This window comes from Apostichopus japonicus, chromosome 15 (genome assembly GCF_037975245.1).
Source record: "Apostichopus japonicus isolate 1M-3 chromosome 15, ASM3797524v1, whole genome shotgun sequence".
Lineage (NCBI taxonomy): Eukaryota > Metazoa > Echinodermata > Holothuroidea > Aspidochirotida > Stichopodidae > Apostichopus > Apostichopus japonicus.
In genome coordinates, this window is record NC_092575.1 from 25,081,851 (window position 1) to 25,106,944 (window position 25,094).

Sequence of the window (25,094 nt, forward strand, 5' to 3'; positions counted from 1 at the left end):
TGACGTTTTGTTTGTGTCGCTATACAAAATGCAGACAGTATAACGTGATACCTTGTTACCTTTAGCTGGACATGAGATGTCCATCGCTGTATCGTTTGTAAACTGTCCTGTGGGTATTGACCGCAGCTGTATTTACTGACTGTACACTAAGTGTATAATTACCGACGGTAGCAAGCTGTGTGTGTATTTTCTGGGATCGATGGTGGTGTCTAACACTTCTGTTACACCTCATTCGAAACTAGGTCAGATTACCGGCATTAGACGTTTCTTTTTGCGCGAGTCTTCACACCCTTTAATGAATAGCTGTTTTGGGAAGTTGATATGTATCTGGATCACATAGATCAATACTGATGGTATGCGTCTGTTTCTCTAAGCAAATGTGTAATTCAGAGCTTTGGCTTTATCAATCAGCATTCTGCATTCAGGAATTTATGGTCACACTCAAATAGTCTGTTTCGCAATGAATAAATAAAACGCATTTTCAACTGGGAGGTTTTCCGACTTAGAATCCGTTTGGAAAATATTTATAGGGTATCCTTTGGAATAGCCGACCAGCTGTTCTATTCGACATACCTGACAAATTGTAATATTTTCTTCATCTAAAGCAACCAAACTGTTTTGATTTTATTCAACTTTTCCTTCAATCAGACGAATGTGACATACATATAACAGTTTGATACCAATATACTTTGCAAAAGAAATATGAGGACCTTTTTCATTCAACTCGGTAAGTTCTAAAATAGAATTGAAAACTTTATCCCTATAGTTAAATGCTTCTTACGCAGATTTAACTGCCCAAAATTTTCATAAGCAATTTACTTTAAATTTTTATTTCATTTAACAATCGAAAGTAATCCTATGTGTTTCTCTCTTACTAAAATACTGCATTTTGGAATCAATATTTTGTCGTCTTTCGAAGGATTTGATGTATGATGGTTAATCCAAACACAGTCGTGGAGTTCGACCAGTTGGCTACATTATATCATGAGATATAGATATAATTTGGCAATATTGGGAATTATTTAAGGTTCTTTCGTCCGGCTTGAAGACGATAAGGTACTTTTTTTTTATCATGATTGAAGAAGATAACAGGAAACGGTACAAAAACTTGGAAGTTTTATGAATGAAACCAATGTGCAAAAATAAATCATAAATCATATTTCAATATTTTAATTTATGCAACGTTTTCCATTTTCACAGATGACTGGGAAATTGTGCAGACTAGTCAACTATTGTGGATATTTATCAGGCCTGGAACCTTGTCAAATATAAGCTGCGAAGGGGAGCATAATAATTAATCATTGGCCTATATTAATGTTGTATCAGACGGTTGATGTGTTTCATAATTTACTAGTGTTTTCATAATCTATAACCCAATATAGTGTCAAAGAAAATATGCATATGTTTGGCTAATGACACTAAAATATTTCATGTGATCATCTCTTTAAACAAACTGGCATGAATCCTATACACTGAACACAAAATGAAAGTATGAAGCAATGTCTAAAATAGCATTGAACACTTTAATGATTCTTGCTTTTTAACATTTTATTTTAGAGTCATACATAGTTAAGACTTCACTTACAGTTTCGAAATACATTGACGGTTAACAATATACGTGTATTTGTACAATACATTATGCTCAGTTCACACGATATTAATGAAACATAATTGTGTAACGTTTAGGCAATTAGGCTACTGTGTATTACACTACATTATATGTGATTGTCTGCGGTAATAACATAACTACAAACTTAAAAATGCTTTAAATGGCACACAGATACCTTGAGTGAGTAAGGATGCAAGACACACAGCTACATTGAGTGAGAAGACACAGAATATACATATATTGAGTGAGACGGGACACCAAACATGCAGAAATTAAGAATATTTACATAAATAAACCCAAAACTATATAGGCCTATGGCATAATAATGGACAATAAACAAATACAACAGTGTAATGTTATGATGCAACGGTATAATTATCAGTATAGTCTTCATCGTCACTTTCCGGGTTGGTTTTAGTCATTGAAGTATATAAATCACTACGTGGAATCTCATAGCTATCGTCTTTAAAACGATCAAATATCTGTGAATTAATGGGGAAGAAAAGAAGGAAACTTCACAAAAACGCTATTTTAAAAACATTATATGGTCATTTCTACTTCGCAAAAACAAGTGTATGTATAAATTATTTATGACATATAATTATTTCAAATGTGACGATGTCCTTCTTTAAGTTATGAACAGTGATACTTATTCATGAAAGACTTTTTTTTAAAGAAACAAAAATGAATTTCGTCATTTGAGGTCAAAGGTTAAAGTTCAAAATGTGAGGACAACTTTTAAATGCAATATCTCAATTCGAGAATCACAGCCACACATACAAACAAACAAACAAACACACATACATACACACCCTTCCATACATACACGCACACACACACATAGGTCAAATGTCAACGAATGTTAGGAATACCTGGTTAAACCAATAAATCCCCAAAGTAAAAGGAAAATATTGCGAACTATTCACCTTAGTGTAAGACTCCCTCAATTCAGGAATAGTAGGTCGAAGCGGACAAGGAAGGTGCCAACATTGGAACAAAAGTTTGTTTCTGTTGATAGACAGTCAAACACCTCGATAAACTCAAATGATAAACATTGCTGATTGCGTTAAGCGTTCTTGTCAATAAAAGTTAACACTTTCCCTTATCTCTTATAATTTTGTTCGAATAACAAAGAATAATATTATAAGGATTTCTTTCTTACTTTTATGATAATTTCGATGTGAAAATACAGTGGATAAACACCTCTAGGTCAGTGCAAATTATTATTGTCTAAAACATATCACTCTTCAAACGTGAATAGCACCTCTATAGTACCATACCAAAATTGGTCTTTGAAAAAACTAATTGTATAAGAGAATAGTTTTTGCCCTGTGATGTTTTAAAAGTTCTATATGTATATATCTCATATTTCTCTCTACTCTGTGCTGCTGTTTTTAGCATGTTATTGTATTGACTGCCAAAAAATATCAGACTTTGGTTGAAAATGTCCACAAAATGGTTTATTTATAAAGTGTAGGATACTTAATTCATACTACAAAACGTTGGAACATGCAAATGAATTTGCAAATATTGCTTTCGTTTCAATGAAAACGATATATCAGGAATAGATTGAACTTTGGAGCTTACTTTAATTGTTCGTATTTAGTAACCTGCGTTTCAACTGGTGTAATCGCCAACAAATCCCCGAAGTCCTTTCCATCTTGCCCAGGAGGAAATGGAAGTTTCCCTTTCGATTAAAAAAAACACAGATCATTTGGTTTAACCAGTTGTTTCTATTACTGATACTTTTCATAACAAAATCAGTGAAAACTTGACAACACCCATCAGATCTATAACTTCATATATTAATTAACTTAAATGTAAAGATACATTCAACGGAACATGATAATGTTAAAAATAGATATGAACAACGTTGAAGCCTTAGAACAAAAGCTAGTGCATTGTATTATATATAGATGTCAAAATGAAGTTTACGATTTTGTTCTAAAAGTAAGATAAAACAAGTACGTCGACGGTTGAAAAAAGGATAAAGACATATGAATGCATAATGGGTTCCGACAGCCAAAGTACTGGCAAATACATAAATCTTAACTTTGATACTGATGTTGATTAAAGTAAGAGCAATGTTCAATTGAAGTATAAATGTACCCTTCCGAAGATTAACAATTTAATTGAATTACTGATATTTCTCCTCTTATTATGTTTTCATCATTTCAATGTTTTGATTTTGTTACCTGTCAATAGCTCCCAAATGACCACAGCTGTAGACCAAACATCAGCGGGTGATGAATATTCATTGCGATACATAGCCTCCGGAGCGAAATTATTCAAGGAACGCGACAACTGAAAGAAAAACCAACACCATCATCATCATCATCATCATCATCATCATCATCATCATCATCATCATCATCATCATCATCATCATCATCATCATCATCATCATCATCATCATCATCATCATCATCATCATCATCATCATCATCATCATCATCATCATCATCATCACAATACATCAGATGAACAAGTCTATAACATTATATTACAGACTGTATGGTTTATACTTCTACGAACAAATATTTTCGACATGTCCTAGATGTTTAAAAACTCCCGGTGTGAAAAGGTCAACATATATCGACAGTTCAAAATGTCGACGACTCCGCAGAGAGGAATTTCATGATAATCACTAGTACTGATTACTGAATAGAAACATTAAAATGGACTTGAATAAATCTGAAGAAAATGCAAATCACATACCTTTGATTTGTTAAAGATAATAATATTACGGGTATCTTTCGCAAGACAGAAATCATAAAGTTTGATATGACCTTCACCAGCCAGAATGATCTTCTTAGTCGATAAACCGGGATGAAGAAACTAACCAGAGAAAATAAAAGAGATAATAGAAAGGGTTGAAGCAATGTGATAATGCGTCCTATATGCTTCATTAATGTTTTATAATTAATCATTCATTACAAACAACATGAAAAAAATACATTGCTTTTAGAAGCAATGTTTCGTGCACCGATAGTCTGTTCTTTCATTTTAAGAAAAGAAAAAGAAATAATTTTATAAATGTTTTTCTATTGTCAAATCCAGAAGAAAGATGCTTATCTATACTGAAAAAAAACCTTTGTATATAAGCTTAAAAACAGAATTGCTGACGTTTCGATCCTTGCAGATACGAAAACATGGAAAACTGTTAATATGGCGATGGGACGAACACGTTAATTATAACAATGGTCATTGAGTAGTGTTTATACTAGCAACGAAATGGTCTTATCCTTTCATCCTATTTCCCCACTGTTATTTCCGATTATACTCTATTACTTATCACGTTTTCAAAGAAACGTTTCTGAAGAAAATGATGTTAGAAATCAAAATGTCAGTCTCGTTAACTTGTATACAAATTTTTAATACAGTCTATTGCTGTAAATTGTGCATGCGAGGACGACTACAATCACCAAAATACGTACCCCGTATGAATGAATGACATTCATACCCTCTAAGATACCATCCATGAGCTGTATTACTTCAGATAAATGCATAGGGATCTGAGTTTCACCTCGGATAGAAACCTTTGCCAGTCGACTTTCAAGAGTTTCGGTTACATGTAGTTCTTGAACTAAGTGAAATCTACCTACAGGTATAACAAGCAATCAAATATGTTGTAGGAAAATATATGTGTTATCCTCTCTTCGGGTCGTAAATTGCCTAACAAGTATTAAATAAATATGTTATTGCAACAGGAAAACTGTAAATGATAGTAGTTAAAGTGTCTTTGTTTGTTGCACTTTTAAAATCTTAACAAATACACACGAGATTTAAATATCCCCCCCCCTCCTTTTCATTCCAAATTATTTGATTGTTACTTCGAGTAAACCGTTTCCTTCTACCCAAATACTTGAGCGCAGACACAAACTATAACAGAAACGTAAGTTGAAAACTAAAGTGAAAAATAAACAAGAAAGATGACATGCGCCAACTCACAAGAAAACTCAAGTTTAGTTTCATAACATTCAAATAAAAATATGAATAATGCATTTACCTAGATCTTCTATAATGTGCCTAACCTAGGCGTAAAAGCTATATTGTATAGTGTATGGGAATATCCTGAATAGCTAATCCAATGGTGTTACTGTATCTGGAGGTTGCAAAGTTTCCAAGAATGCACAGGATTATTCAATTTACAAATCATTAATTACTGTGTCATTATAGTTGTATCAATGTCTACGTTATAGCTTGATTATACCTTGTAACACTGCAATGCCTTCGACGTTCACAAGGTGCTTTGTCGTTGGCAAGTCAATGTTCCTTTTGATAAATTCATTCCAATGAATTTGTTTGCTTCGTATTACTTTCTCTGATAAGGAACAACAAACAAACGAACGTTAGGTAAAGAAAATATGAATATACAAAAACCCAATATATATATATATATATATATATATATATATATATATATATATATATATATATATATATATATATATGTCAATAAATAAACATAATATTGGATGTAAGAGACTAATGATTAAACATATGAACAGTATGATTTAAGCGCAGACATGCGCTGTAGGCCTTCCCTTATACTTATAGGCCCAAGGAGTCATGAACGTATATTGAATAACATACGACGTTTTACAGGGACGTACATGTTTTGGTGTTTACAATTAACGAGACAAGTTTACAATGAGTGTATAATCTCAAATAGGCAAATACTAAAATGTTAATCTTCGACAATGCGTTAAATATATCTCGTTCTTATATGTTATCACAATTTGTATTTCGATGCTTCTTTATTGGAACTATAGTCTTTGAAACTCGGAAAATATTAAATCTATGAGTTTTGTAGTGTGATTTTCGTTCTAGACAGTTGTCTCGAAAAGTTACTAAAACTACATGATATGCAAATGCTACAAAAATGAGGCACCTGACACTGTAGTAAGCATAACGTATTTCTTGTCTCCTTTCGAGTCGGGAATAGTTCCCATCCATCGGCTGTACCATTTAGCCTTCTTAATGTTTAAAATCAGGCAGACATCTTTCTCGGTGAAAATTCCGGTCTGTTCGATCGGCCGGTCAGAGGCAGCATAATAATCTAAAATACATCAAAGAATTTGTATTCTTATTAAGTGAACGGAGTTTTACAATATTGTATTATACACATGTAACTTGTTGTGATAAAAAATATGTATTCCAGTTATAATAATAATAATAATAATAATAATAATAATAATAATAATAATAATAATAATAATAATAATAATAATAATAATAATCATAATCATAATAATAATCATAATAATAATAATAATAATAATAATAATAATAATAATAATAATAATAATTATAATAATAATAATAATCATAATAATAATCATAATAATAATTATAATCATAATCATAATCATAACCATAACCATAATCATAATCATAATCATAATCATAACGACGATGACGATGAAAATGAAGTTGGTGACGTAAATACATTATTCACGAACATTGATATAAATGCGTGTTTTGGTTTCAATTTTTTTCAGACAGAGTACAGTTACTTACCTTCAGAATCATTAGAATGTAGCGAAATGGTATCATTAGTCGGCAATTCTGGCAATGTAGGACTACAAAGGGAATAGACAGGCATTGTCACAATTTAAACGTATCTACTGACTCGCAGCATCAGAATAAGAAATAAATACTTCGTAATAAAGGGTAGACCTAACTTGTTAGGCTACTGGTTGTTAGGTACGTATAACTCATGACACTTCCTAACACTTATTAAAGATCAGTACACAAAGATACCGTTCAAAACTTAATCACCCGTAGATAGAGCATGAGCAAGAAAACCAAACAACTGCACCACTTTCCATCTTATACTTCCCTTATATCGTGAGCAAGAAAACCAAATAACTTAAACCACTTTCCATCTTATAGTCCCCTTAGATAGTGAGCAAGGAAACCAAACAATTTCAACCTCTTTCCATCCTATCCTATACTCCCCTTTTATAGTGAGCAAGAAAACCAAATAACTTAACCACTTTCCATCCTATACTCCTCTTATATAGTTAGCAGGAAAACCAAATAACTTAAACCACTTTCCATCCTATACTCCTCTTATATAGTGAGCAAGAAAACCAAATAACTTATAAACCACTTTCCATCCTATATAAACTCCCCTTATATAGTTAGCAGGAAAACCAAATAACTTCAAGCCACTTTCAATACAGGTACGTATACCCATGAAATTTCCTAACACTTTTTAACGATCAGTAAACAAACTTACCGTTCAAAACAAAATCACCCGTAGATAGAGCATGAGCAAGAAAACCAAACAAATTTAACCACTTTCCATCCTATACTCCCCTTACAAAGTGAGCAAGCCAACCAAATAATTTAAACCACTTTCCATTCGATACTCCCCTTACATAGTGAGCAATAAAACCAAACAACTGAAACCACTTTCCATTTTATACTCTCCTTATAGTGAGCAAGAAAACCAAATAACTTAACCACTTTCCATCCTATACTCCTCTTATATAGTGAGCAAGGAAACCAAACAACTGAAACCACTTTCCATCTTATAGTCCCCTTAGATAGTGAGCAAGGAAACCAAACAATTTCAACCTCTTTCCATCCTATCCTATACTCCCCTTTTATAGTGAGCAAGAAAACCAAATAACTTAACCACTTTCCATCCTATACTCCTCTTATATAGTTAGCAGGAAAACCAAATAACTTAAACCACTTTCCATCCTATACTCCTCTTATATAGTGAGCAAGAAAACCAAGTAACTTAAACCACTTTCCATCCTATACTCCTCTTATATAGTGAGCAAGGAAACCAAACAACTGAAACCACTTTCCATCCTATCCTTTACTCCCCTTTTATAGTGAGCAAGAAAACCAAATAACTTAACCACTTTCCATCCTATACTCCTCTTATATAGTTAGCAGGAAAACCAAATAACTTAAACCACTTTCCATCCTATACTCCTCTTATATAGTGAGCAAGGAAACCAAACAACTGAAACCACTTTCCATCCTATCCTTTACTCCCCTTTTATAGTGAGCAAGAAAACCAAATAACTTAACCACTTTCCATCCTATACTCCTCTTATATAGTTAGCAGGAAAACCAAATAACTTAAACCACTTTCCATCCTATACTCCTCTTATATAGTTAGCAAGGAAACCAAACAACTGAAACCACTTTCCATCCTATACTCCTCTTATATAGTGAGCAAGAAAACCAAGTAACTTAAACCACTTTCCATCCTATACTCCTCTTATATAGTGAGCAAGAAAACCAAATAACTTAAACCACTTTCCATCCTATACTCCTCTTGAATAGTGAGCAAGGAAACCAAACAACTGTAACCACTTTCCATCTTATAGTCCCCTTAGATAGTGAGCAAGGAAACCAAACAATTTCAACCTCTTTCCATCCTATCCTATACTCCCCTTTTATAGTGAGCAAGGAAACCAAATAACTTAAACCACTTTCCATCCTATGCTACCCTTACATAGTGAGCAAGGAAACCAAATAACTGAAACCACTTTCCATCCTATACTCCGCTTATATAGTGAGCAAGAAAACCAAGTAACTTAAACCACTTTCCATCCTATACTCCTCTTATATAGTGAGCAAGGAAACCAAACAAATGTGTTGTTGAGTATGCAGTATCACCATTTCCCTGTACATCTTTGCTCCTAATTATCCAAAGGAAACGTTCTTACTTTTTTTGAAGGATATATTTGAAAGAAATGCCCAATATTGTTCATGGAAATACAGTTTCCGTCGGATTTACTCATATTTTATACCTAACAATGATAATATAGGTGTCCATTGAGAACAGATAACAAACACTGTTAAGGTCTAACCTCTGACAATATTTGACAATAAATAACAACGTAATTCAATTATGCAAATGTCAATACGAAAAATAACGTCAGTATGCAAGTGATGTACACTTATGAACTAAATAACATATATGTTACTGTTAATTGTATTAATTTAAGTAACAAACTTGTTCTTACCTTGTAGAAATAGGAATGTCTGTTGGTAAAGCTAAGACAATAATTGAAATAAAATTAAAAATTTTAAATATAAAAGGACAGGAAGGATTTATAAGACCAAACAATTCGAAGACAGTAATTTTGTAGTAATTAGAAGATAGACAACGGCCACAATCAGGTGCACCTGACAATTAAAATGTCCTTATTAGAGACGCTAAAAAAAGTTAATTAAAGTATATATCGTACAGTATTATTTAGTAATAAACTTCATCTCGATCTAGTTAAAAGATTTGCTCTTTTTTATCTGACTTGATATGATGAACAAAATTAAGTTAACTAAAATTCACTATAGAAGGGAGTTGAAACCAATGAAAGCATCGTTACAAACACGGCTTAATCGCAGGGCTTAAATCTTAGGTCTCTGGTTCGAATCTGGCCATAACTCAGCAATTCTATACCCATTTTAGTAAATGTAATTTTCCAGTCAAATGCATTTCTTTATTTGCTAATAAATTACTTTTAGTGAAATTGAAAGCATATAATTACTCGATATCTGTGAAACCGGCTCATCTCCGGACGTAACATTTTCCATTGCGATAGAAGCACCATCATTAATGTTACGTTTTCGACGTTTCGCACTAGGAAAAAGTTCGAACATATTTAGTTTCACGAAATATACGACTTATCAAAATAAAAACAAAAGTTCCTTAAATTCTTAGTTCTTAAGCTAATTATTAAGGCTATTAAATATATCTCGATCTAGTTAGCCTGAAACAGGTTGGATGTTGGCGGTACCGCACCTGCGTGAAAATCCCCATTATTGTGAAAATCATTGGGAATCACCTGCCCACTACTGCCCCTCCCCCCCCCCCCCCACCCAACCCGTAACCCAAACCGGCCCCTAAAATGGTAACCATGGAAAACACAAAGTACGAGCAATTTGCTACTTTTATCATTTGTTGACCTACAGAACTGCATATTTTACTTAACTTTATATCGATCAGTGTTTGTAGATAATGCACTTCAGGGGAAAGACATAAGGAGTTAAGTTTTTGTAGGTTTAATGTTAATGTTATTATTTATTTTGGGAGGGGGGAGGGGGATATTTTTTATCAGTGTAATTTGAATGACTCATTAATTTGTTGATTGATTGGTTTCTTTGTGTTTCTGCTGTAACAGCAGTTAAGCAACAATATAACATTAGTGAAGTCAATATCATTTGTTTTGTGACATCTATAGTGATTGCAAAACTATAAAATTGATTGACGGTTATTGAAAGTGAAATCAATAAAGTCAATGACACATGTTTAAAGGGGGAACTTAGGGGACATAGTTACTGAAATTTCTTCATGATGTTGAGTTATTTTCATTTAAAATGTGATTTTCAGTACCAGTGACTTGTTTTGATAACCAATTGTTGTTTAGAAACAAATGAGAACCTTTTTTTAATCTTGTGAATAGGATTTTGTTTCTTGTTTATACTATGTTATTAACAAGCATTAAAACATAATTAGTTTTGCAAACTGTGTGGCTCACCAAAATCCCTAATATTCGACATTCACATGTTGACTTGAAATAATAAAATCTCATGACGAATTTAGAATAATGCTTCTTTTTCCTTTAGGAATAGCATTGTACGTTCCCAAGAAATACGAAGTTATGAATTATTCATTGCAGATTATAATATAATAACTCATTTTTGATATTATAAATTTAATAGAATTGGAAATATGTGTTAACATTTTGGGAAGCATTAAACCTTACAATACAATAATATGGTCGAATTGTGCGTCATGATATAATCTTAGTTTTCCTTTTAATAAGAGATAAAACGAAAATGTGAAACAATCTGATCGAAGTCTGCAAATATCGACAAATGGTCGAATATCTTTATCAATACAAGGCAAAATTCGTCCCAACTTAATTTGTTTTCAAAGTTATTTTGCTGTCATGTGGTAGGTTATAGTTTAGTACTTTTAATCCTAACGAAACGGTTTCGCAGGTATGACAAGGATTAGATTAATCCTACTCTAACCGTTTAGGTTAATCCTAATCCCAGCGAGTTTAGCTATGTCGAATTAAGGAAAGTTTGATTTGTTATTACTCAAAATTCCGACCAGGCTGTATTAGACTAGTTTATTAAACTCATTTTCAAAATATGTGTATTCCAATAGGCATGAAATATTTACAGATTTTGTTGTTAATGGTCGAATTTCACAAAACCAACATGTGGCCGAAAAACACACTTCAACACTTAGCAAAACTACATGTATCCAATTATTTGGACATTTTTCTCGGATTAAGGAAAGCCTGGTTGGATTTTGTACTACCCAAACCTTCGACCAGGCTTTATTAATTTAAACTTCTATTTAGAGACATTGCTTAGTTGTCATGAATTTTGAATAAAGTTAAATATGATGGCTTAATGCTAACTCAGAAACATGAGCAGATATTTGAAAAATCGATTTTCAGTCAAATGTTCGAAATTTGAACAAATTCGACAGTTTGTCGATAAACGCTCATCGTCACTTCTCACAATAGTATTGAACTTTCTAGTACTGCGGTTACGGTACGGGTATTGCGTAATCTTTCTAAAGTTTGAAAGTGCGTATTTGGAGCGAAATCGAAATTAGCATTTATCTTTTCACAAATATACTTATTTCAATAGACATGAAATATTTCCAAATTTCGTTGTAAATAGTCGAATTTCGCAAACCAACATGTGGCCGAAAACCACATTTCCACATTTAGTAACATTTGGGTCATATTATTTCTCTATTTTCGTCGAAGGTTAATATGCTATGGTTGAGGATACATAATCTAAATATGATAACAATATTGTTTATGTGTGTGTGTGATTTATTGTTTTATTAATTAGATATGCAAATGTTGGCATTTTGATGCAACTGATTGGCATTTCAAAACTGTCGAATTAAGGATAAGGAATCTTGACGAATTTACTTCCCTTGCATTTATGCATCTTAAAGATATTTCCTTCTCGTAAAAGAAGATGTTTAGGTCTATTTAGCCTCTCAAATGTTATACGTTTTAAAGCTTGAAAAAGCCTGTTTTTTAAATGAGGTGTTTACAAATTTTGATTACGAAATGTCGAATTCTTCGTTTGGGTCAATTATTTCTAACTGTGCCCGATTGGTTACTAGTTTCGATTATTAACTGGCGAATAATGTATACGTGTAAACCGAATACCGTGAACTATGCCAAAAACCGTAACAACAATCCCCTTTTCTTATTCATAATAATGACACTTTTTTATACAAATCTACGCTTATTTCCCCCTTTTTCGTGAAATATGGTTCCTTCAATTTATCTACTAACTGGAGATTTGGTAAAATGAATAACGTTCTTAGCTTTTAAAGAAATAAATATTTAAATGGTCGAAATTCATGAGCCTTACCTTTCTTGCCTTTTTAAAAGTTTTGTCATTAATATAGCTTAGTCAATTTAACCGGTAAGATATAGTTTGCCAGCAAATTGAAAACCAATTTTGTCATCTAGACTCCAATGCAATATCGTATAGTATGCATCGTAATCAAGTTCAAAGGAATACGTAAATTTACACTGAAAAAGCTTTGGACAGTGTTTACAGGTGGCAAAATCCTATTAGTCTATATCGGTCCGCCCGGTTGTTATCCTATCTCAATAAAAGTGCCAAAAGCAGCAGGAGAACATCTTTTTTTGACCTGTTATCAATCATGATCTGTTTCTTTGTGCCTTTCATATTGAAGAGCATGAATGGAAGTACATGTGGTGCACAATTATGTCAATAGAGGCAAATCTAGACCCCTTTAGGCCTCCCAAGAGCAGCGTACGAAACTTGTTTACTATACCGAGTAAATAGGTTTGTTTACAAGTGACGAAAACTATAGGCTCTCATAGCAAAAACATCTGCATGGTCATGTTACGGAAAATTGATGGTGCCATGAAAGGCCAAGCGGGTGGGTATAGCGTTTAGCTATACGGTGAGAACTTCTGTCTGGACTAAGAGACCACATTACATTTTTGATTTAGTGTGTAAGTCAATGGGGCTTTTAATGGGCATAGCAGCAAATACAATGTTTGCTAATCGGAAGAAGCGTCAAATGATACCCTTGCAACTTAAAGTCAGGGTAATTTGTAAATGATAAAAAGATTTGTAAAAGATGTAAATAATACGCAGTGATATCATCAACAGTATTCGAAGGGAGCTGATACCGGCTACCGGTATCAGCTCTTTTATCCAAGTTAGGTTACAAGATCATTTATAGCATATAACCATATAGCCATTTCCCGCATTTTAATTATGGACTTATGGATGTACAGACCGCGACATATGTAATAAGAGTCTAAGCCAGTTTCTCACCTAACACCATGATGATTGACATCCTCAGAGTGCTATTTTTCTGGTTTAACAAAGTTTATTCAGAGTAGAATCCGTCACATTTTACTGAGTGTTTGGGAGATGAGTCACAGGTAGCTGACACATATAACGTCATATTGCTAGCTTACCCAACAGCAAATAACAAAGAAGAATATAAATAAATATAGACTTAAAATAGGGCGAGATTTACAAAGGTATAATTCGATTATCGTGAGCGAAAACAATTTTTAACATTTTTGGTTTGACGGTCATCAGTATTGTCTTCATATATGCTAGAAAGCTAAATAATGGTAATTAATGCTCCGATTTCAACATGTTATTTATCGCAGTGCGCCAAAGCATTTTCACTCTCTGATAAAACGGCCAGGCTAAAGTTAATGTGTCGTATTGTTTTGAAAAAGGTTTGGGCGTTCAGTAATAAAGGTTAGGCCTACTAATTGCATGCCTTGTATAAAAAAGTCTTCTAGAAAGTTAAACAAGACACAGGAAGATTTTTGTTTATTTTTATGATTATGTAAAACGGGATTAAACTGATAGTGCAGGTGAACATTCCTACGCACAGTTTTCGGGATAACATCATCATGTAAAGTTGAAAGGTTTCATACCAACAGCGATCTTGAAGCAAATATGTGTGATCTCATTAAAGCACTCTGACAAATTTGTTTTAACATTTCCTTCAAAATTAACTTCATATCCCCTTTAGGTAAAGTTTGAACTCTGACCGATCTAAGGTCAGAACAATGACATGAAAAATAGAGGAAAAATAAAACATTTTGATGTCAGGGTAGTCACAATTATTTAACGTACACTTGCCAGTGTTTGCTTCAAGTTGACTCATGGTACAATCAATGACAGTTCGATAATCAATATCTTGATATAACTCTTTGTTCGAAGTGCTGGTAAGCTTCACCAGGATGGTTATATAGAATGTTCCTCTTCCATTAGCTAAACATAATTTCCCCCTGAATGATCCTATACACAAACATGTTGCGACATTGAGTTTCCCCCTAAGATACTAATCAGCGTGCTATCTTTATCCATGACGTAAGCAGCTTCCATGTATACCGGTAATCAATGTACACATAGGAAACTACATAAGGTACCGTAGCAAATGCCTTTTAAAAAGCTCCATTGACTTACACAATAAATCACAAAAGTACGTGGTCTCTAGGTCTAGATAGAAGTTCTCACTAGTTTTCCGTATCATGACCATATAGAGTTTTTGCAATGAAAGCCTGAAGTTTTCGTCACTTGTAAACAAACCTCTTCACTCATTATAGTAAACAATTTTCGTATGCTGCTCCTGGGAGGCCTCTAGGGGTCTAAAATTGCCTCAAATGACCAAATTTTGCACCACATGTACTTCTATGCATTCTCTTCAACCAGGGAGTTGTTATATGGAAACAACACCCTGCTTCAACATGTGAGGCAGACTGAAACCAGATCCTGATTGATAACATTTCATAAAAGATGTTCTCCTACTACTTTTTTGGCACATTTCCTGAAGGAGAACATTCGGGTAGACTGATATAGACTCTAATAGGAGTATGCCACCTTAACTACACGTGCAATACTCGGACTGACATTAAATTTGATAAACTGAAGACATCGTCCTTAAGCCATGAGTAAGTGATGAATGAATGTAATTTGATTCTCACTCAACTTTTTTTCATATCAGAATAAATCACATAGAACAGGGGACTTTAATTTGTTATTTCAAATGAAGCTTGACCATTAATTGCATTTTTATAGGAAGTTTGAATCGAATAATACCAAGAAATGTTGATCAAAATCGATTCAAAGAACCTCTTTAATTAGTTCGGATAAGGGTGCATCTTATTTGCAATATTCCCCATTGTTAGCCTTTCTTTAACTCATTGTCACCTCGCATCATCAAGTTTCTAATGGTCCGTTCGACTACGGAGGTCGGGATATACGCAAAGGTGATCCCCCCCCCCCCCGCAGTTTAAAGCCATGCGTGACTGTATGTTGAGAAGATGGGAGTACAGTAGGCCTACGTATTTCAAAATCATGATTCGAATCATGATTTCGATCGTAAGTTTGTCAGACATTTTCAAGTAGCAGATCATGAACACCGTTTCAAGCGTAGCTTCCCTAGGCTATATCACGCCATGTGGGTTAATTCCTTTATCCTTCCTTCTCCACCCCTCCCCCCCCATCTCTCTCCTAAACCACAATTATATACTGAAATGCTATAGTATTAACCTGCTTTGTCGGCTGCAGCTTACACTGATTGATTTTCATGTCGGTTAACGCTAGTGTATAGTAGCACAGCCTGCATTAAACTATAGTGGGGAAATCCATTGACATAGAAGATATTTATTGCTTGAACCAGACGCTGTTTCTGTCTGGTCTTTCATTAATATTCATCAAAATTGTCAAACCCAATCCCATCCCCATCCCCACCCTCCCTCACAATATCCAACCGGGAAATATCGTGACTAGGGTAAGTTTTGGTATGGTAATTCCTCTCGTTTTGATCTTTCTTGCATTCACTGACGACAGCTCGAATGTAAGTTGATTAAGTTACATACATTCTTATATCGCATCGAGCTTTTATAACTCCTATTCAAACCAACTGACTTCTTTCGTGATACCGACGGTGAAATTAAAGTGCTCACAGAAATTTCAGTGATAGTGCTACTTCCGGAGAATCAGATGGGCTGTCAACATTGCATATGTGACTATATCTGACGCTGAAAATGGCTTCTTTGCACTCTCCTGGGGTAGTCATTGATAGTGGTCCATTTGAAACTGTTCACAGATGGAAACGAATGCCTGCCTGTGATGAATTTGTGGGTGCAAGGTACAATTAATGCTGAAGTTGCGCTAATGTAACTTAGGCCCTGTGTTATTTACAGTGTTATTGTGTAAAGTTACTGTTACTTGTTAGTGGTGATGCCATGGGTGGGCCTAGCCTACAGGCTATGTACAACAAATCTTGTGCCATTCAAAAATATTTCTATGAGTTTGACAAATACCATGTAGCGTTGGCCTATTCTCATGTTTTCTGAAATTGGTATTGAAATGGCTATTGTAGGTTGTTGGTAGCACTGCATGTTGAAATAAGCCAGGCTATAGCACCTAGTAATACAGTAGTTATTGTTAATGTTATATGGTATTATATGGCAATGTTAAGTGAACAAATGTTCTTTTAAAGGTCAAAGATAGTGATATATCATTGAATTAACACAGTTTTGTAGTTCTATACTTCAACTTGGTGTTAAATCTTGTGTCATTCAAAAGTATTTCAATGAGTTTTACAAATACCATGTAGCGTTGGCCTATTGTCCTGTTTTCTGAAGTTGGAATGAAATGACTCTTGTAGGTTGTTGGTAGCACTGCATGTTGAAATAAGCCAGGCTAAAGCACCTAGTAGGATGTGATTGTTATAAGGTATTATGGCAATTTTAAGTGGTCAAATGTTCTTTAAAGGTCAAAGGTAGTGATATATCTTTGAATTTGCTCTTTGGTGTAGTTTTATACTTCAACTACTGTATGTGACTATGTGATTTCACTGCTACAATACTTTCTTAAGTCAGAACAGTCAAAACAAAGACAAAATTCCCTGACTTTCACATAACCCTTTTTGCTAAAATTAATGGTAGGCTAGGCCTATATGAATTCCAGTGACTCAGAATAAAAACTTGATATTTCCTTCTTACATCTTAAAAATTTTAGCCGGTTTCATTAAATCAGTTTGGATTCAAACTATGTTAAATATATAGCTGTTACAATCTGAAATTCAAAACATTGCAGTAACAGTATCTTTGGGTGTAGCTTCATCCATATTACACAGTATGGGAAGTTAGAGGTACGTTGTGAAGTACCACACAGTCTTACATTAGGCCATAGTTCTAAATATAGGCTGGACAATAATGCTTCTTCAGAATGACTAAAACATCATTCATGGTAGCTTTTTGTCTAGTAGCATTATTGCCATAGGCCTAGACATAGAAAAAAAAAGTTGTTCACATTTGAACATGGCAATGTACTTTGAGTTCTCATGCCCAGCATTTCAACAGTTTTGTACAGACAGTATCAAACATTCTTGTTTTACCTAGATTTAAAATTCTCTTTCATCTAATTCACAATATCACCAGTACATAAACTTTTTGTTTCTTCCATGATAGGAGAAGCAAGCATACAGTTGTGGCATACAAGGATGCCATCTATGTCTTTGGAGGAGATAATGGGTGAGTGTAGTTACATGTATTACAATGTCAGAAAACCATTTGGCCAACTACGTAAACATGGAGACAATTATTCTGAGATAGCCACATAAAATAAGTGACTGACATTGCTACATTGTAACATGTAAATAACGAAGTAAGACAAGCCACAGATGTGTGATAATAATATTTCATTGGTTTTATTCATCAACTCGTTTATATCTATGGAGATACTTGGAGATATGACATTGCTTCGAGAATTTTCTGCCCGATCATTCTTCCTTCTGGCTTGATGTTCACTGTCCACGCATAGAGGAAGCAGAGTCATCCCATCATTGTTACACTGTTGCTACAGCAACCATAGTTGCTATATGAAAACATGAAAAGCAGTTGAATGCTGTTTTACTAACAAACCCATCTTCTCATACCACAGATCTCCTCACAATGCTAGTAACCTCAATGACAAAACATATTCTACTAAATGCAATTTGAATTTTTGGAAAGAAGGAACCTAGTCACTTTAAAATGCCATAATATTTGTTTTACCATTTTCCAAAGGTATCCCAAATGGTGGAGAAAAGACTTATTGGCAGACGGGAGCCTTTTTTTCTGTAAGATAAATTCATGAATGGGATGATACTTATAAATTTAATTTTATAAAGAGTAATACTTCCATACATGCTTTCTTCACCTCCCTGGTCTATTATCTTGTATTGCGTACATGAACTGAGCCATTTTGGAGTGTTCCATTTATCATTTTGTTGTGAATTCTATTCCACAGACGGAAGAATATGCTGAATGATGTGTTGAGATTTGATGTCAAGGAGGAGTCTTGGGGGAGGTAAATTACAGTATTTAATTATCAAAAAAATTGCTGTAGGCTGACTTTAAAGTCCTGAATAAACCATTAAGACCATGAAGTAGGAAATATTATGCAAAATGTGACCAGCATTACCAGGATCTATGCATACTAATGAAGTCTAGGAATTGCAGGAATAGTCACATGACATCATTATCAGCCAATCAGAGCTATGAATCAGAACTATGAAGGAACAGATCAACAGGGAATGTAGAAAAGAAGGTATACAATCTTGGAGAAGTCATGAATAAAATATAATTTTTGTGTATATATAATTTTCTTCTTGGTTGCCACCATTACCAAAAGAGCTAAACTGTTTGTGTATGCAGTAAATAAATGATTCTCTTTTGATGTTTTTCTTACAGAGCTTTTACTACTGGAAGTCCTCCAGCACCTAGGTATCATCACTCGGCTGTGGTGCATCATGGAAGCATGTTCATCTTTGGTGAGTGTGCGCCGCTTTCTACATGATGATGTAAAGGGGACTCCCCCTCCCCCCCCCCATAGGGTCCACAAACAATCTGCTGCACACAACACACTACAGTATATTAACACAAGTTAGCTATTCACAGTTCCCCCTTTTACACAAGTGTGTAAAGAGAGGCAACTGAGATGAAGGGCCTTGGGCAAGGACACGTCTCGACAATCGGAGCAGGACTGAAATCTGCAATAACGAGATCACGAGTCGTTTATCATAATTAACCACTTGACCACAATGCTCTAATTGTTCAAATCTATTGTTAAGATGGCGGACCTCCTCTTTAGCTGATTCTCTCTGCTGAAAACTGATTAATTGGGCGTGAATTATGCGAATAACAACATAACACAAGGTCTCCCTTCAGACCAAAGTCAGATGTGGCATGAACATATTAATGTCCTGTTGGAGACTACCAAGTAAGCAGGAGGGTTTATTTGTTTTTTCAGCATTTCTGGGAACTTGAGGACTGAGGTGACCTAGGATGAAAATTATATTACGAAATATATTATTTTGTGTGTATTCCTGTATAGAGTTTTCTATGGGTGGGCTTTCCATGGGTCATGTGCCCTTTTTGGCCCTTTAACCTGTTATGTTATATTATGGTCAAGTTTTTAACTCATCAGAATGGCAGTGTATATCAATAGAAACATAACGTTCTGTTTTAAACAGTTTTTTCGCCTGAGAATTAAAGCCTAATAAAGAACCTTGACATGGTGTATGATTTTGTCTAATATATTCTGTGATTCCTTTTTTAATGAGGATCATATTTCAGCAAAAGGAAGCTAAAAGCTTACAACATCTCCTCTGTGCTTGACTCATTAATTGAGCATTTCAGTAACTGACAGATATGAGTAAAAGTACATTTGTACTCTACCACCATTCAGTCATATCAACTATTTTTTTCTATATATATTTCATTTTCTTTGTGTAGGTGGGTATACGGGAGACATCTATTCCAACTCTAACCTGAGAAATAAAAATGATCTCTTTGAGTACAAACTGTCAAATGGTCAGTGGGTGGAATGGAATAAATTTGAAGGCAGGTAAGATGGGCCCCTCCAGTTTATACAACTAACTGCCTGGAATTGTTTGCTTTGTATTGTTTTGTCCCTGTTTTACTTTGTTTTACACCAGACATGAACTTTTGTATTGTTTTCATTTTATGTTCATGTATGGCAAGTTGTCATATCGAAACACTCGGCATATACCAACTTGCAGAGACACACATGCAATTTCAATTGACTGACACCAGTTTGTATTGTTGCATACCAGTGTGAATGAATAAACAAAGTGGTCGGATTGAATTGTGATATCAGAATGTGGCAGTTTAATTAGCACATAGCACTAGCTTAAATTGACATCTCAACATATACCTGTTTCTATGGACAAAGTAGCTTATTGTACCTACATAGATATATCTAAATCTATATATATATATATATATACATATATCCCGGTGGAGGCTGGAAGTCTTTTCACTGTTCTGGATTTTTCAACTCAGTACAATTTCAAATTATATATATATTTATTTGCCTTTGTCATTTACCTCCATTTCATTTAACAAAGTCTGTTCAAAGTATCTTTTTCGAGATCCGGCTTTAGGAATCACAGAGTTGGTTAGCATCATGTTTGAGTAAGGCAAATATGTCACCAAAACAGAACTAGTATTGTTCGATACAGGTGACAAACGCATACAGTTTAATGACGACTTTCCTTACCGGTTTCGAACCTCTGGACATACAATCAGTGTCCATAGCCTAGTGGTTAGGGTGTCGGCAAATAAAGCGGGAGGCATTTCAGAGGAAAGATATAAGCCTTCGCATTGATTTTTACCAGTTTTGCGTATTACTCTCATTACATCAAGCTATCATATTTTTTCATGACTCGGAACTTACATTAACCACAAACTATTCATCTTTCATTCATGAGGTATGCAAAGTGAAAGAAATTTCTCAGTCCTTGCAAAATGCCTTTTCCTTTTTACGCCCCTTCGTAACTTTCGTCAGTGTGGATTAAAATTTTCTGGAAATGCCACAGTCACAGATAGGCTTACAATGTCCTCATTGAGGCATGAATGAAGCTTTGGTACTGTACAAGCATTAGTGGTATATCGCATCCCACAGTGAAGAGGGCTCAATTTTTGGTGAACTTTTAGCTCTCCGCTCAAATGCATGCACCTTTTTTCTGCCTACCCGCATTTTATTTGCAGTGCTCATTAAATCCCTATCGATGTATTTGTACCCTTCAAACAGGTTACCACCAGCTCGATCTGCTCACGGGGCAGCCATTTATGAAGATAAACTGTGGATCTTTGCAGGATACGATGGCAATGCAAGGTGAGGTGCTTCTTTCCACTTACTTCTTTGCTGTTTCACTTCTGATTTCAGACTAACTGTCTTTGAGGATTTGATATGTTTCGTTGTTGAACCAAAGAATAAAATCATTGATTGAGAACGATTCTGCTGTCGGTAGATAAATTTAATGAAATAACAAATAGAAGTATCTAACGGATGAATTCAAATTCATCACTCACAGCTACTAAAGCATTAGTTTGTCCAAACAATATAGCCTAGATCAATTGCAATTTTAATTGATTTTATTCACTCTAAGTTGGGTGAAATTATCAACCGAACACACAAAAGCTTGCTCCAACTGATAAAATAAGTCAGAGCGGTTAATCCGATAAATATAAAGATGTAGCAGTGCTACCTGTTTGAACATATTTACATTTTGATCTCTTCATCAGATTGAATGACATGTGGTGTGTTTCATTAAATGGTGACTCTACCAGCTGGGAGGAGGTAAAATGGTTTGAAAATTCTCTCAGTGCTAGGTCATAATTTTCTCTATTTTGCTCCATTTTGTCAATTACTTACCTCCAGTCGAAAGTTACTAGCTATAGCTTGGACCAGTCTTTCAAAATCCTAGCAAGTGTGATCACAGGCCTCATCTCTGTGTGAAATTAGGTTTTCCCCATTTTCTTGTTGTTATAATTCTCAGAAAGCTTGGAAGTTTCTTTATGTGTACAATTGTTATCAGTCAGGCTAGAGCAATTTCTCATGTTCGGCTCTTACTCTTAGGGATGGTTAGGTCTCTTCTTTATCAAGAAAATGCATAGTTAAGAAGGGCTAATTTAAATGGGTCAGTGTAAGATCACTAAACTGGTTTATACCGTAGCTGGGGCCAAGTGGATAAAAACAGTGGCATTTGAAGCAATGAGGCTTTAGCAATCAGGAGGTCCAGGGTTCGATTCCCGGCCGGGTCATAGTAAGGTGGGCTTTTCATCCAAGAGCAATCTATGGCTTTCCCCATCTGAAATGACTTTCTAATTGAAAAGATTCCAAGGTACAATTTTGAATTGGAAGCCGCCTGACGTGAAAGTTGTAATCCATGAGCCCTTGCGGGCTTCTCCCACTTTTGTGGTCGCTTGAGCTTCGTAAAAATATTAAACTGCCTGATGATTATCATCGTTAATTTCTGGTCTGTTTGGTCCTAAAAAAATTGATACTCTATTTTAAATGGTGTCTGTATCAATTTCTCTGGTGACTTTTGCAAAGGTAGATGGGAGGAGGTAAATGGTACAGGAGGGTTAAGAGTTAAACAAATCTGTGAAATTATAAACTGACAGAAAACAATGTTGTATTCTGTATTGGTGGTATCATATCATCTTAAAAACCTGCACTGTCTGTACAATGTGGGTATGATAAACCAACTCTCTGATTCATTATTTGATGATATTTATTGTTACTACCACGCAGGTGGTCCAAGTCGGCGACCATCCACCTACATCTTGCAATTTTCCAGTGGCTGTTGCCGCGGACAACATGTACGTCTTTTCAGGACAAAGTGGAGCAAGAATTACCAATGATCTTTATCAATTTAACTTCAAGGAGAGAAGGTATTGCATTTAGTTTCTCATAAATATCAAATGAAGTAAAATATAAAGCCTAACAAAGAGTGTCAGTCATTAAATTGATTTTCAGAAACGATATTCTGGTATTTTTGTGCAAGTTACCCAAAATCTTATGATGTTTTATTCCAGAACTAATATGGAATCGTTTAAGGAATAAGTCACTCCCATATTTTTCAGAGATAATCTGATAAATACAAAAACAACCACCGCCAAAGCATACATACTATCAATAATTTACAGTTTTAGGGAAACTGACATTTGAAAATGCCCCACCCACCTACCCTCCTTCAAACTAACAATGTAAACATAGGATGAGACAGCACAGACTCACAATGCTTCGAGAGAGGCGTTTTGGATTGGGAATCATGTCCGCTAGAACAATAGATGCCTATATATGCTAAACTAACTGGTTTTGTTGAGCACCTCGGAGCCAATTGAAGCCTTAATCATCTTTAGTATGCTGCAAAAGTACTCTCGGCCAAACTATATTCTTCAGACTGGTTGTTTTAGTTCATTCTTTGTACCAAAGGTTTGCATATTCATTGATCAACAGTAAATCACTTCAAGTATGGATATTGATTTATTTCACTAGCTTTAAATATCTGTTTGTTAAGTTCATATTTTATTCCATCTGGCTTCTCCAACACTATGTTATAAATCACGATACTATAATATATTTATTTAGTGTAAAATTTATGTAGGTAAATGGTACATTTCAATGGCTACAGTAGGAAGGAGTTTTTCTTGTGGAGTGGATTTGTGGGGGGGGGGGAGGAGGGTGAGGTTGGGGTCACATTTAAACACTATTTTCTGTCAACATGTAAATTATATTAGGTCACTGTTTTCCATTGATAAAGATTACTGTAAACAATATAGAGAGTAACTGCATATACAATGTTAAACAGTTTGTTTTTAATCCACTTCTGATCAATTTTTCAATACTCAATAACAAAACTACATACAATATAACAATACCCCAAAATGTTGAATAATTAAAAAAAAAAGGAAATATATGAATCTGGTTTGAAGTGGGTATGGTTGTTATAATTTTTTCGTAATTGAATCCCAGTCTATTTGCTTTGAGAGGTTTAAGACAAACCCAACAGAATGTTTTGAAACTGCAAATGGTTGGTATAATTTTTTCGTAATTGAATCCCAGTCTATTGCTTTAAAAGGTTTACAACAAACTCAACAGAATGTTTGATACTGCCGGTTGTTTCTAATCCTCTAAATCATCTCTGGTTTCTATTCCCCCCCCCCTCTGTCTTAGGTGGAGAAAGATAACATCAGATCACATACTAAAGGGTACCCCTCCCCCACCCCAGAGGAGGTATGGTCACATCATGGTAGCGCATGAACATCATCTCTATGTATTTGGAGGAGCTGCTGATAGTACCTTACCCAATGAACTACACTGGTAAGTATTGGGTCAAAGAGAACCATTCTTGTGTTTTGTTTGGTAATCTATTTGTCTCTATTTCCTTCTGTGGGGGTATGCGAATGGTAAGAATATTGTATAAAGTTGTTGGTCACTGGTAACCATGGTAATGCTTTATGTTTTTCAGTGGTCTGTTTATCTATTCTTTTGGTCACGATAATGGGTTTAGACTACAGCTTACTCAATTTACTTAAACTTTTAAGTGACCAGCAGCAGAGTGTCATTCTTAATTTCTTATTTAATAGTC

At 34.6% G+C, this 25,094-nt stretch overlaps 2 protein-coding genes across 3 annotated transcripts in view; one reads left to right on the forward strand and one right to left on the reverse strand.

Moving 5' to 3' along the window:
- Window positions 1-543: 543 nt before the first annotated feature.
- Window positions 544-16,312, reverse strand: LOC139980581 (tyrosine-protein kinase FRK-like). Of its 2 annotated transcripts, XM_071992320.1 has the most exons (12): window positions 16,193-16,312; window positions 10,135-10,226; window positions 9,610-9,640; window positions 7,133-7,194; window positions 6,504-6,671; window positions 5,823-5,933; window positions 5,047-5,210; window positions 4,328-4,447; window positions 3,805-3,913; window positions 3,197-3,296; window positions 2,536-2,617; window positions 544-2,091 (listed from the first exon to the last, which is right to left on the reverse strand). In XM_071992320.1, exons 2-12 carry the CDS (start codon window positions 10,178-10,180, stop codon window positions 1,966-1,968), a joined length of 1,119 nt encoding a protein of 372 aa, XP_071848421.1. In that variant the 5' UTR covers window positions 10,181-10,226; window positions 16,193-16,312; the 3' UTR covers window positions 544-1,965. The 2 variants fall into 2 exon arrangements, with proteins under 2 accessions (XP_071848421.1, XP_071848420.1); XM_071992319.1 differs by lacking the exon at window positions 16,193-16,312 and having other exon boundaries at window positions 10,135-10,436.
- A 238-nt stretch (window positions 16,313-16,550) lies between these two features.
- LOC139980622 (leucine-zipper-like transcriptional regulator 1) overlaps window positions 16,551-25,094 on the forward strand; it is a 30,446-nt gene continuing 21,902 nt past the window's right edge. Inside the window, exons 1-9 of the mRNA XM_071992409.1 lie at window positions 16,551-16,793; window positions 18,121-18,183; window positions 18,941-19,000; window positions 19,384-19,463; window positions 20,428-20,539; window positions 21,749-21,832; window positions 22,243-22,297; window positions 23,255-23,394; window positions 24,680-24,826. Coding sequence (XP_071848510.1) covers window positions 16,690-16,793; window positions 18,121-18,183; window positions 18,941-19,000; window positions 19,384-19,463; window positions 20,428-20,539; window positions 21,749-21,832; window positions 22,243-22,297; window positions 23,255-23,394; window positions 24,680-24,826 — 845 coding nt within the window. The 5' untranslated portion in view covers window positions 16,551-16,689. The remainder of the gene's footprint in view (window positions 16,794-18,120; window positions 18,184-18,940; window positions 19,001-19,383; window positions 19,464-20,427; window positions 20,540-21,748; window positions 21,833-22,242; window positions 22,298-23,254; window positions 23,395-24,679; window positions 24,827-25,094) is intronic.

Bases quoted from the DNA above. Each gene is read 5' to 3' on its own strand.
- LOC139980581 (XM_071992319.1), bottom strand. From the start codon at position 10,246: ATGTTCGAACTTTTTCCTAGTGCGAAACGTCGAAAACGTAACATTAAT. The intron at 4,448-5,046 runs GTACGTATTTTG...TTCTCTGGTTAG, and splicing joins ATGTCATTCATTCATACGGG to TTTCTTCATCCCGGTTTATC. The intron at 2,618-3,196 runs GTAAGCTCCAAA...GTCTATCAACAG, and splicing joins ACTAAATACGAACAATTAAA to AAACAAACTTTTGTTCCAAT.